Source organism: Apium graveolens, unplaced genomic scaffold, assembly GCF_009905375.1.
Source record: "Apium graveolens cultivar Ventura unplaced genomic scaffold, ASM990537v1 ctg175, whole genome shotgun sequence".
NCBI classification, from domain to species: Eukaryota; Viridiplantae; Streptophyta; class Magnoliopsida; order Apiales; family Apiaceae; genus Apium; species Apium graveolens.
This window is the reverse complement of record NW_027417378.1, coordinates 135383-149575: the sequence shown is the minus strand read 5'-3', so window position 1 is coordinate 149575 and position 14193 is coordinate 135383. Positions and strand designations below refer to the sequence as shown.

The 14193-nt window shown below is 30.2% G+C and overlaps 1 protein-coding gene and 1 long non-coding RNA gene across 2 annotated transcripts; one reads left to right on the top strand and one right to left on the bottom strand.

Annotated features, from left to right (window-relative positions):
• Positions 1 to 498: 498 nt before the first annotated feature.
• Positions 499 to 3352, top strand: LOC141700083 (uncharacterized). Its single transcript, XR_012566211.1, has 3 exons — positions 499 to 642; positions 739 to 911; positions 3146 to 3352. It is a non-coding gene; the product is annotated as an uncharacterized LOC141700083 (long non-coding RNA).
• Positions 3353 to 7497: 4145 nt separating this feature from the next.
• LOC141700082 (uncharacterized) lies at positions 7498 to 8796 on the bottom strand. The gene is made up of 2 exons (XM_074503857.1): positions 8157 to 8796; positions 7498 to 8033 (listed from the first exon to the last, which is right to left on the bottom strand). The coding sequence occupies exons 1-2, from the start codon at positions 8794 to 8796 to the stop codon at positions 7498 to 7500; spliced, it is 1176 nt and encodes a 391-aa protein (XP_074359958.1).
• Between the last annotated feature and the right edge of the window lie 5397 nt (positions 8797 to 14193).

Below are 14193 nucleotides of genomic sequence, written 5' to 3'. Positions count from 1 at the left end.
AATAAATTAATTTTTTTCTGAAAATTTTGTCATATCACCAATATACAGAGTTCTTTACATCAGTATGGTTGGATCATTTATAAATATTTTTAAAAAACCAAAATATTGATAACGAACTTGACACTAGTAAGTAGTTTTAGTCGAATCACTAAAATATATACATCTTTTGTTTTTTGAGTATCAAATCATATAGATGTCAATATTTTATTTTTTAAGTAATATTTTGTTTTACTAAATTAATAATATGTTGAATATTTAATGTAAAAGAAAAAAATTAATAATATGTTGAATATATAAATAATATAAAAGTGATAAATACATTTTTAAATAAATAAAATCTTATAAATAAATAAGTTAGCTATTTAAATATTATTTAAGATATTTTGTTTAATATATATATAAATTTTAAAATACAGGTAAATTTTAAATCGGGCTCATTATTTCATTTTTTCACCAGTCGCCTATTCATTTTTTCACTTAACCCTGTTTTTGATTAACCCCTATGTGCCTTTCTCACTCTTCCAACCCCCCTTTCTCTTCCTCTCTCTACTAACTCTTATTCTCTCCATCTCGTTACGTTTATTAATTGATTTCAGCTTCTCTGGACACTGTTGTGTGTCAAATTTGAAAGCTTTAATTAAGGTTTCTTCAAATTGGGGTTCTAAATTTCTGGTAGGGTTCAAATCGAAGTTTCTCTACTTAAACTCGACTTATAATGTTCTCTGTCTTTTGTTTCAGGTCCTCTTCAGTTGATTTAGAGGGAAGTGGAGGAGGGGGATTATCTCTTGGAAAGTTGAGGAGTATGTTGATGGGAGTTGAGAAGTTGAAAAAACAAGGAAGGCCTTAAGAAGATGAAGAAATGGATTCTAGTTTTGACTTGATATCTCAAGATTTTGAGATCCCTGACAATGGTAATTTACACACACAAGTACACACAAAAGATAATTTTTTTTTTGTGATTTATGGATTTTTAACTTTGTTAAATAATGTATTGAAGTGTTTTTGTCTGATTTATATGGCTTAATATAACTGAAAAGTGTGTTAGTGTTAATGAAATTTTTGTTTATATGTTTTGCAAACTAGTCCACACCACATGCATATAGTCCAGAATAAGTTTAAAAAATTGTGGATTTAAGTTTTAGATATAATTGAGTCATCCGTATATCAGTTTGTAATTATCAGCACTAAAATTCATGTATATACTTGAACATATTACTCTGGTTTTTACACTACGTTTATACTTTATTCAGTATGTTATGTCAAATGTAAAGATTAATTCTGAAAGTTCTAACTTTGATTGTACTGAACTAGAGAAGATATACGGTTATACCATTATAATCAGAAAGATAATGATTGGTTATTATATAATATCGTTAATTCGGTATATCATAAAGGTAGGTCTGCATCTTCTTTCCTCCCTAGTTTGTGGACATCACAGAGTAGTGGTGATTTAGAAAGCAGGTAGTATATAAGCCGCTGGCATGATACCATTGAGCATAGCGGACCAGAGTTAGTAAAACCCGGGCTGAAAAAAGCCTAAGCATAGAACGCTATAATGTATGTTGGTCAAGCTACTAAATGGCGAGCAAGCAGAATGACAGTGTGACAGATGCATTGTGTGATACTTTACACGCAATTCTCTGCTCAGACAGGTATGAATGGCAGCTGATATGTTTAACTTAGATTGGATTTTTATTTGACTTTTTTGAAATGGCTGCTTAACATCGTTAACCGTAGGGATTTCTATTCGGAAAATTTCAAAGATGTAGATGTTGTATGTGTCCTTCTTCAGTTGTGTTATGTATGGCATGAAGAACTGAAACACAAATATAATTAGTTTGACACAACAGGGCACATGTCATGCAGTCATAACTAAACATGTTTGGTCAATCAAAATTGATTATTATAGGAAAAAATGTTAAATTTTTTAATATGTAGACTATTCTGTATAAATTACCGACCTGAACAGTGTAAGCAAGTAGATGTGGTTGTCCGGTTCTTTGCACCGTACAACTTCTATTTCTGTAAATAATCAAGACATTGTTAAATGTGTCTGATAAGTAATAGCTGAATCAAAGATTCTAGTTTACCATAAAATATCTTGTACTTCACAAATATCTTTGCCAGGAGCTTTTCTCTAACCAAAATTGATGATAATAAATGTGCCATTTTTTTATAGTGGTAGTACACTCTATTAGTCTTTTTAGCTAGACAATAACAAAAAATTGAGATGGATAAAACTAACTAATTAAATGTTTTCGTATACAATAAATCATCTGTAAGTTATTGACCTAACACCTAGAGATTTTAAGGAAGAGCCAGTGACTTAACATGGTTAATTAAGGAAAGGACTTGGCAATTATAAACTATGAGCCACTAACACTTTAACGGATAAATAATTAGAACTATGCTGAATTCATTTTTATCTTCAATAGTGTTCATATCATTGTGTTTGCACTTGTTAGTCTTTTTTTTATGTTTGATGGTGCCTTTTACAAGTACTTATAATGCGCGCACGTAGAAGATTATGGGGTGATCCAAGTGATGTGTGTCTTTGTAGTTATTTTCAAGAAATGTAGTATATCCAAGTTATTTTGAACTGTTGCACATTATTTTAATTTACTTCTTTGTGCTTATATGCTTGAATGTGAAGTTAATAAGGAGACCGAACACTGATATCCAACAGTGCTGGATTTGTACTATTGTCCATGCCTTTTACCTGTCTTTCGTTTTTTGGTTTTTACAGAATTGTATGACTACTGTCTTAATTGTTATCTGGACGAACGTTTCATTGATGTTGCAATTACATGACAGAAAATTTTGTTTCATGATATAAAAAAGAAGCCAAAGTACCTAGTAACATTTACAGTAGGATTTGATCAGATAAAAATCATTGACGCAACAGTCAAAAAGGTAATATATCCTACTAATTCGTTGCATTATATAAAAATTACATTGGTATTAATTCATTGTGTCATATTCCTTCTATAGTTCTCCGAGGATTTTCAGATTTTGCTTTTACACTATGATGGCCAAAATAGTGAATGGGATCAAATATTTTTACTTGTTAGTCTTTTTTATGTTTGATGGTGCCTTTTACGCAGGGGCAAAAGTAATATATTTGATTTTCATTCATTTTTTGTAGGTAGCATTTCAAGTAAAGATGGGTTTGTGTATTTGATTTTGAGAAGAAAAGAATTGTGTGCAACGTAGAGCTCAAGGACATTATATTTTGTTGGATTTAGTGGCTTCTACTTTTTTCATGTATTGCACGATTCAATATGACTTTGTTAGTTGTACTTTTAATGTTTTTATGTATTTTTTGTACTTTATGATATTTGAACATTATTCCAATTATAGTGAAATAAAATAATATGAGTTCTTCCAATAGTTTTGATTGCTTTTTGTTTGTATTTTAATGGAATTTAAAGTGGAAGCTGAAAATGGCTAGAAACTGAAAAATCAGAATTTGGCTATTCTGGAACTACAAACTTACGAAGATTGTTCATCACATATTCCGTCGTAAGTTACTAATTTATGACATATTTTTCCGTCATAAAATTATGTTTTATCTCATTATAAGTGGGTCTCGTAAAGTAATATGCGGCGTTTTTTCCGTCGTAAGTACATAACTTACGACGCTATTATTCGTCGTATTATGGTATCTTACGACGATAAATTCCTTCGTAAGTAGATTTATTATTTTATTGAGTATGTGGGCCCCAACTTCCTAACTTGCGACGCAATTTTATGTTGTGACGAAAAAATGAACTTACTACTCGACCAAAAACGATGATTTTTTTCCGTCATAAATGGCTCAATTACGACGATTTCAGTTCAAAAAAAATGTTATAAATGGTCAGATTTCTTGTAGTGTACTTACTTAAAACTGTTAACACTGGCAGACTGGAAATTTTGAATTGATGACTTCGGAAACGATCTATATACAACTCCCGAATGACATCAAGATTAAAGCTTGAATTGACACTCGGGCCTTAAAATACGAGCAGTAAGTTGGTTAATCGGTGCATTCTAACTTGTCCCTTACGGCCAACATAGAAACACAGGGCTTTTGCTCCGGTAGAGTCTGTGGATGAGGCATGGAATGTAAAATGGTAATTAATATGAATCATACAAAGCTTCTGAAGGACATGGATGTGATACAAGATCTGCCTAGCTAGCATGTAGTAGTATTAGTTTACTAGTTCTTCTATATATTTTATCCAAGCGTGTAATTCATAAATAATTTTAGTGCAAAATTCAAATTACATGGATGGTGCAGTTTCGTTTATATTTTCTATTCTAAGTCTTGTTTCTTTGATACCACTTGCCTATATATATATATATATATATATATATCTTGTTTCTTTGATACCACTTGCCTATATATATATATATATATATAGGCAAATGATCAAATAGAAATTAATTTAAAATAGAAATTAGAAATTAATATAAGCCATTAGATCAATCTAATCTAATGGTCCCTTAAAAGCACCCACAACTAATATGTACCCTCCCACGCACAATCTCAATTTTTTCCCTCCATTTTTAATTTAATTAAATGATAAGTTTTTTTAAATCCGACTTCACTGTATTTTTCTTCATCTCTTCACGGTCGATTTGCATACCATATGTGTTATATTTCGACGTAATTTAAAAAAATATTTGATTTCTAGTTTCAGTTATAAAATCTGATTCAATTAGAGTAGCCGCTAGTATATATATATATATATATATATATATACATATGTATATATGTATATATATGTATATTTATCAACCATTTATATAATCATTCTCTTTTGTAAGGTTTAAAAAATACAACCTCAAACACTTTGCTAAAGTCAAAACGACAGGGAGTTACCGGTTGGGTGAGGAGTAACAGGCCCGACATTAAAAGAAAGAAGACAATATGGAGTTACAAGTTTGGTGGTAGTAGCAGCCCTTTATTAAAGAAAGGACCTCACGTGGTACATAAAAACCATCAAGTGAAACGGCTCAACTGATAATTCCCATCACACAAGCTGTGGTAGTTGTAAGTGTAAATGTACATTTTATTAATTTATATATTATTTTAAGCAAATTTTCCCTCAGAGTAAATTTTCCCTGGAGTATTATTTTAAGTATCCCCTATTGGCTTAGAGTTTTACATTGTTACTATTACATATATATATGTGTGTGTGTAAATAAGTATATATAGACTTTTAAGTCTAGATATGTTAATCATTTGTCATCATCACATAAAGAATAGTTGTCGATCAGATCAATATTGTAGCATTGGAGATCCATCTGGAACTGATTCTGATGAGGAAGAAATGATGCTAGTTGTGTCTATGTGAGTGATTTCACTATTTTTATTTGGTTGTATTTGTTTCTAGAGAACTAATGGGTTTTTAATTGTTGACCAACAGGTATTGTTATAAGGATTGTTCTTGATACATCACTTGGTCATCATATTTACAGCGTTAGAGCAACTCCAATGGGCTATATTCCTTACCTATATTCCGTACAGGTGGGTGACTATAGGGGTTGAGAGCAAAAATTGGGCCTCCAACGCAACTCCTCATCCCCAAAAAATTTTAGGAGAGAGAAAACTCATCCCCTTATTTTGGGAACCAAAATTCACACCCCTATATTCTCCAGCTCAGCTCCCGCTTCCATCTCCCGCTCTATTACCACTCCCACCTAAAATCACATCTAGTCTTCTTCTTCATCAGTCCTCTGCATCAATTCAAGACTATTCAAGACTTGTCTGCTTAATAAGGTATGAACCCTAATTTATGTTTGTCATTTTTTAACAAAAATTAAAACATACTCTTATATCTATGTATGAAATTGTACAGTAATTAATCTTGATTAAGTATGCATAGAAGCCCCATTTTACATGTTTATCTCATCTCTGTTCTGTTCAATTTATTTGATATACTTGATCTTCTTAGTTAATGATTTGATTACATGAATTAGGAACTTACCAGATGCATTATATATACTATAATGAGTGCATCTAACTTCTTTCCATTTTTACAAGCATAAATCCAATTAATTTGATTTTACATATAGGTGAACGATGTCATACTTTACATCTTTGTTGAATGGAAACGTTTACGAAGTTGAGGATATTGATTCAACCCAAATCCCCTCCCAAATACCTACATTTGGTAGACAAGAATGTACTCAACAAAAAAAGGGTAGAGCTACTAATTTTTCTACCGAGGAGGATATTTTACTTGTTTCTGCTTGGCGAAACATAAGCATGGATCCAATACAAAGAAGTAATCAAACACATCAAACATATTGGGAAAGAATTACAGCCTTTTACGATCAGAACAAAACATTTTCTAGTGACCGGACAGCTAATTCGTTGTCTCATCGGTGGTCCATTATAAATTGTTCGGTGTCCAAATTTATCGGGTATTACAATAAAGTTCAAGAATTAAATCAAAGCGGACTTAGCGAACAAGACAAGGTTCATTATAAATTCTCATATTATTTTAATTGCAGTGTACAACCAACCTTGTGTTATCGTTGTTTTGTGTTTGTTTTGTTAAAGTTTTGTAACTGGAATTACATTAGTAGTAGCAGTAGGATTTTGTGTCTGTTTGATTCATTATGAATATTGGTCTGGTACTGTGCTTCCTAATAGCTAAGCTTCTTTTCTTTGTTCTGCACCATTCATAGGTACGAGACGCAATGATAATGTATTTAACCCTCCAAAAGAAGACCTTCCAGTTAATACACTACGGGACAGAATTGCGAAACTGCCCAAAATTCAGTTCAACTTTGAAAAAGAAAACCAGAAAATCTCCTCTTGAAAGCCCTACATCTTCTGCAAGTGCTCAAAGTCAGTTTATTGGCACTCCTGTCCAGGAAATTGAAGAACAAATGGAACGACCAATGGGTAAAAAAGCTGCAAAACGTTTAAAAAAACCGAACAGGATGCAAAAGATGTTGAATTCATTGCAGCTTTAAATCAAGTGAAAGATACAATGAGTAAGTTGTCTGAGGTGAGACATGAAAAAATTCAGCAGATGATTGAACTTGAGAAAGAAAGGTTTAAGGCAGCAGAGGAACGAGAGAAAGCAAGAGAGGAACGAGATAGAGCAAGGGAGGAACGAGATAGATGGATGTACGAAATATCCGTCTTGGGAATCGATACTAGTACAATGGAGGCACCACTTGCTGAGTACTACAAATCTCTCAAAGCTGACATTTTAAATAAGAGAATTTCATGAACACTACTTACTGTGTAATATTATGTTAAGTCTGTTGGATTCATTTCTGGATTTAATGTTGTGTAATATTATTATATAATATCATGAACACTATGTATTGAATCAAATTTTTTATTAATTGTCAATCACAACAAATACATGAAAGAAAAAGACAAACTAAAATAGAAAAGAAAAAGACAAACTAAAATAGAAAAGAAAAAGACAAACTAAAATAGAAAAGAAAAAGACAAACTAAAATAGAAAAGAAAAGAAAGAAATGTAGCTACTCCATTTCCATGCCATGAATCTCCCAAAGGTGTTCCACAAGATCATTTTGTAATTGAATATGAGTCTGTCTGTCCCGAATTTGTTGATGCACCTGTAAAAATTCTTTGAAATCCCTCGTACGAGTACGACTAATAGAAGCGAGAGGTACAGATTCATCTAAATTATAGTTTACATTTAAAAGATGCAATTCGCGTTCGTCCTCAACAATCATATTGTGCAAAATTATACAAGGCGTCATAATATATTTCATTGTGTCGACATCCCAAAAATGTGATGGTCCACGTATCATTACAAACCGAGCTTGCAACACTCCAAATGCCCGCTCAACATCTTTTCTAGTAGCTTCTTGTGTAGTTGCAAAATTCTTATTTTTATTTCCTTGTGGGGATGGAATGGTTTTAACAAACGTAGGCCAAGAATAATATATACCATCAGCAAGATAATATCCCATATTATATTCGTGGCCGTTGATAGTGTATCTCACTTCTGGTCCACGACCTTCTGCTAATTCTTGAAATAGATTGGATCGGTCTAACACATTAATATCATTTAACGATCCAGGTAATCCAAAAAAGGCATGTCAAATCCAAAGGTCTTTTGAAGCTATTGCTTCCAAGATAATAGTGGGTTCACGAATATGACCAGTAAATATACCTTGCCATGCAGATGGGCAATTCTTCCACTTCCAGTGCATACAATCAATACTGCCTAAAATTCCAGGAAAGCCGCGACGTTTGTTTTCTGGCAACAATTTAGCCACATCTTCATTCGTTGGTCGTCTCAAATATTCTTCACCAAATATTTTGACAATTGCTTTAACAAATTTTTCCAGACTCTCAATTGTCGTGCTTTCGCCAATTCTTACATAATCATCAATAGGATCAGCGGGCGTTCCATATGCAAGCATCCTTAGTGCAGCTGTCATCTTTTGTAAAGAAGATAATCCACGAACTCCCACAACATCATTTCTTTGAGTAAAATAATTATCATGGACTGTAATCGCTTCTTGAATTCGTAAAAATAATGATCGGCGCATCCGAAATCTTCTACGAAAAGATTCATCTGGGTATGTTGGAGTATCTGAAAAATAATCATGATAAAGTCTAGCATGACCTTCTTCTCTATTCCGATTGAACATGCAGTGATTTATTATTGATCCGCCATGACATGATACCATATTTGCTCTATGGTGTTGATGATATTGATAAGCAATATCAGTCATTGCTAGTATAACTTCAGCTTCTTCTTCTTCTGCATTCATCAACTCATGAATAATCCGTAGATTGTTTGACATTGTGGAATGAATTTAAGTATATTGGGATAGTATGTTGGGACTTTTAACTGAAATATCATCTATATATATGTACTAAAATATAGGTGTTGGAATATAGCCGTTGGAATATGGCCGTTGGCATTTAATCGTTTAAATATAGCCATTGGCATTTCAAAATTCAAAAAATCTATTAAATAGTACTTTTGAAAATATAGGAAACCAATATAGGGAATACCATTGGAGTAAACTAACTTTTTGGTTACCTATATTTTAAGTAAACATTATTTTACTTTATTTTAGGGGTTCAAAATGGGGAACCCCATTGGAGTTGCTCTTACATGTAAGTTACTAGTTCTTCCTAGTAATGTTTCGCTACAGTCAGCTACTTAAAACTGTTGACACTGGCAGGCTGGAAATTTTGAATTGATGACTTCGGAAACGATCTATATACAACTCCCGAATGACATCAACATTAAAGCTTGAATTGACACTCGGGCCTTAAAATGCCAGCTGTAAGTTGTTTAATCGGTGCATTCTAACTTGTCCTCTACGGCCAACATAGAAACATAGGGCTTTTGCTCCGGTACAGTCTGTGGATGAGGCATCGAATGTGAAATGGCAATTAATATTGAATCATACAAAGCTTCTCAAGGACATGGATGTGATTTAAGATCTGCCTAGCTAGCATGTAGTAGTATTAGTTTACTAGTTCTTCTATATATTTTATCCAAGCGTGTAATTCATAAAAAAATTTAATGCAAAATTCAAATTACATAGATTCACTTGGCATACAAAATTCCATAGGCATTTCTCCTTTTTTAGGTTCCTGGCTACATCCAGCAAACCCAAATACATATGAATTTGGTATATATTTAAGTTGTTAGAAGTATACATAAGAGTTGTCCACTTAGACACCCATAATAATACATACATTTATAGTAGTGATACAGGTGACAAAATATATTATTTGTAAGACACAAAACATATTGAGTCTTTCTCTAAACTATTATCCATATTTCATTAATATGGTAATTTAAAAGCTAATTAGGCTAATATTTAATTTCAAAATTAATACAATTTTCACAACTAATAATTTGTTTAATATTATTGAATAACAGGTAAAAAAATGATTGGTGAAAAAATAAGTATGATGCACAGAGTATAGAAAAATTATTTTAATAATAATAATAATAATAATATTGTTATTATTATATTAATATTATATTAATATTATTATTATTATTATTATTATTACTATTATTATTATTAGACTTAATTGCATGAAAATGACATGAGTTATTATTTTTTTGTACAAAAATGGGTTACATATAATAATAGACACCCTGTGTATAATTGTTTTGCCACCCGATTACATTCGGTTAGTTATCTTTAACGAATGTTAGAGTTTTCATAAACTAAAAATATAATTGCACGAAGATGGTATAATTATAATATTTTTGCTAAAAAATGATCAATCAAGGAATTCAAAATCAATGATCATTTATCATATAAATCAATCACGGAATTCAAAACCAAATAATAGCTAAAAATTAGAAGAACAAACTTGTTTTTATAAAAGTAAACGACTTTTCTTTTGTAAAATTGCATAATCACACCATAATCTACATTTTTCGGACATGGCCAACACCAAAAACAACACCATAATCATATTTTAAACATAAGAATTGAGAAGTATATTAAACTTAACACCTTAATCTTCATCTTCTTGGTCTCCATCTCCGCCACTATGCCACTAGTTTTTTTTAAGCAGCCTTATGGTTCCTTGGCTTAACTCTACCAGCCATGTCTTAGAATTATGTAATTTCTTATTTCCATGTACACTCTGATTACATGAAAAAAATAGTTAAGGATTTTAATGAAAAATACTAATTTACCAACATATCATAAATGCAAACTCCATATTGAGTTGTAGGATTCAAAATTTTATGTTAGGCAACATCTTGAAGTGATAGTTAGAGATCATCAAAGTTTTACATCTTAGGAACGAGACAACTCGTGCAAAACTAGTACATTTTTAATAAGCATTATAAGCCAATAAACATGATATAAAGAAACATCGAAATATTTCATTATAAAGCCAATATAGATAGACTAAACTAAAGAAAAAATTCCACGTTATACAGAAAAAGCCAAGAAATACACACAAAGTCATGCACTTGACTTCACAGAAGAAATCAGCAAAACGTTCTTTTTAGAGGGCTTGTGACAAATCTATAGAAAGATTTATAAGCTAGTAATATTAATAATAATAATAATAATAATAATAATAATAATAATAATATATTTATAGGGTTAAGTTCTACGGAGACCACTTTTTTTTGGAGACCTTGGAAACCACTTGTGTTCTGCAAGTTAAATGTTGCATAAAAACATTGCAAAACATATTATTTTGTGAATCATGCTCTACGAATATTTTTATTTTATTCAAAATCTTGAATATCATATATGTAGTGCATGTAAAAGATTACAAAATTACTTTATTCTGCAAAACATGTTAAGTTTGGAGAACATTTGTTCAGCTTGGAGAACATACACATTCTACTTATTAAACTTAAATGATCTTCAATAATTTTAATGAATTAGTGATACTTGTGGAACATACTTCACAAAATAATAAATTTTATAGTGTTTTGATTACAGAACATATGTGGTCTCCAAGGTCTCCGATTAAAGAGTGGTCTCCATAGAATTTTTCTCTATATATTATAATTATATAATAATGATAATAATAATAATAATAATAATAATAATAATTATTATTATTATTATTATTATTATTATTATTAGTCCTACTGCTATTACTAGCTTATAACACGTGCAATATTCATAATTTCATTTTTAACTTTTAAATTTATCACGATCCATTTTATTTTATTTCGACTCTATCTTTAGTTTTGAAAATCATAGTTTAAAAAATATTATTAAACTAAATAATCTACAAAATAGGAAGAAAAAAATGGTTACAAATTTTGTTTAAGTATTTCATTCAATTTAAGATACATACTTAATTTTTTTTGAGATTATAAAATAATATAAAAACATTCTTTTATTTATAACCGTAAGAATAAGATTCTTAACTACTCATACACTCGATTTGGCACTTTAAGGCCCATTACAATTAAATGAATACCATGTTTTCTAACTTCATATACACGCTTGATGACTTCTTGTATTTTTCTAGGATAATTGCTCAAAATATTGTCATTCGAGCTAAATTTTACCTTGACTCTCCATTGAGGTGCCAAACGTTTCTTACTTTTTTAGTTTAAAATTAATATCCATTAACATGATAGTTTTCATACAATACCAATTTTGTTGAACACACTCTCAAGTACTTAAAATATTAAGAAATAGAATCATTTTTGTCAATCTTCGTAGCACTACAAGAAAGTTATGGTATTTTTGACTAACTAAAAACGAATGTGGTTAGATTCTACCGTTTTTGCTCAAATTTAAGGGGCACGAGTAAATTCCACCATTTACGGTCGAGTTAAGGAGCGGTCGTTTTTTATCGGTTGAATTAGAGTCGAATTTAACATCTAATTCAACCGATATTTTATTCGGTCGAATTTAGGAGCTAAATTCGACCATTTTTTTGTTCGGTCGAATTTAGTATTATACCAAAAAAATGGGGTGAAACTTCACGCTAATAATTTGAATTTTGAAAAATAAATTTTACCATTTTTGGTCGAATTTAGTATAATGTTTGGGCGGGAAATATCCCGCCTTTTTTCAAAATGAATGAAAATAACAAATTTACCGTCAAAGGAAAAGCACTAAAAGTTTTTTACTAAATTTGACCAAAAATTGTAGAATTTAGCTAAATACGACCGACAAAATATTTACAAAAAAAATTGATTTTGTTCGTTAATTTAGCAATCAACTAATAGTTTGAATATTTCTTCTAACTAGTGTTTAGTGCCACATTGATGTGTCGATATATATATGTATATATATATATACATATATATATATATATATGAATAATACAACCATACGGATGTTAAGATCTATATATTTTAGTGATATTACAAAAATTTTAGAAAAATATAAATTTATTTAGTTTGCTATTTTAATAGTCAACAAATAGTTTCACTAGTATTTGTTATTAGTATTTAATCTTATATTGATATTTTAATTTTTACATAAAATATTTATGAATGATCCAATTCTACGGATGTCAAAATCTCTATATTTTTATGATAAGACAAAAGTTTTTGAAAAAAATAAATTAATTTTGTTTGTTATTAACAATGAACCAATATTTTGCATAGTAATTCTAGTCCCATATAAATGTTTCAATTTTTTAAAAAATATTTAAGAATTATCCAGCCATACGGATGTCAAGATCAATATATTTTGGTGATATGACAAAAATTTATAATTTTTTTATTTGGTTTCCCATTTTAACATTCAAAGAGTAGTTTGACTAGTACTTCTTACTAGTATTTAATCCTATATCCATGTTTTTATTTTTTTAAATATTTATAATGAATGATCCAACAATACGGATGTCAAGATCTATATATTTTAGCGATATGACAAAATTTTAAAAAAAATCTATTTTATTTGTTATTTTAACAATCAACCAATTGTTTGAATAATACTTCCAACTAGTGTGTACTCCCATATTGATCTTTAGATTTGTTTTTAAATATTTATGAATAATCCAACCATAGGGATGTTAAGATCTATATATTTTAATAGCCAATCGTTGACCAATATTTCTTTTTAATGTTTAATACATAAGTAGATTATTTTTTATTTACGCTTCATTTTTGACAATCTTCTAATTCGTATAGCTGATTTACTCAAACCAATTTTTATAAAAAATAATAAATAATATAACCCTAATCCATACCCTAAACTTCATGTTTAATTATAAAAACTCATTTTTCATAATTATTTAATTAAAAGATTTTTTTATAACTTTGATACCAAGAAAGAACTGATCAATGGATCCAATAATTTCTAGTTGCAAAAAGGGAACAAATCACAACTGTATTGATGGTACAATTGATGAATGGACAAAGCCTGACTCAAAACTTCAAACTTGACTTTCTGATAGTTTTGTTAAATATTATGTTTGGAACACCTATACACGCATACAAGTAGTTATGTTTTCTTCAGGTGTTTCTTGGTCTTTCCAGTGGTAATATTTAATCCAATTTATTTGTGTACATTTTTGTTCTCTCCAAAAATACTGATAGTAATAAAAATTTGCACATATTTGTAGTTATTCTACGTTGATCGAGTCCGTGATAGAGGGATCAACTTTGTTGAGGAAACATTTCCATCATTCAGAGGTTGGAATGAAGAATTACGGAAATAAAGGAAAGCAATTAAACTATTTAAAGGACCTTTTGGTGTTGAGGTAGTTATGCTACCATTAATGGA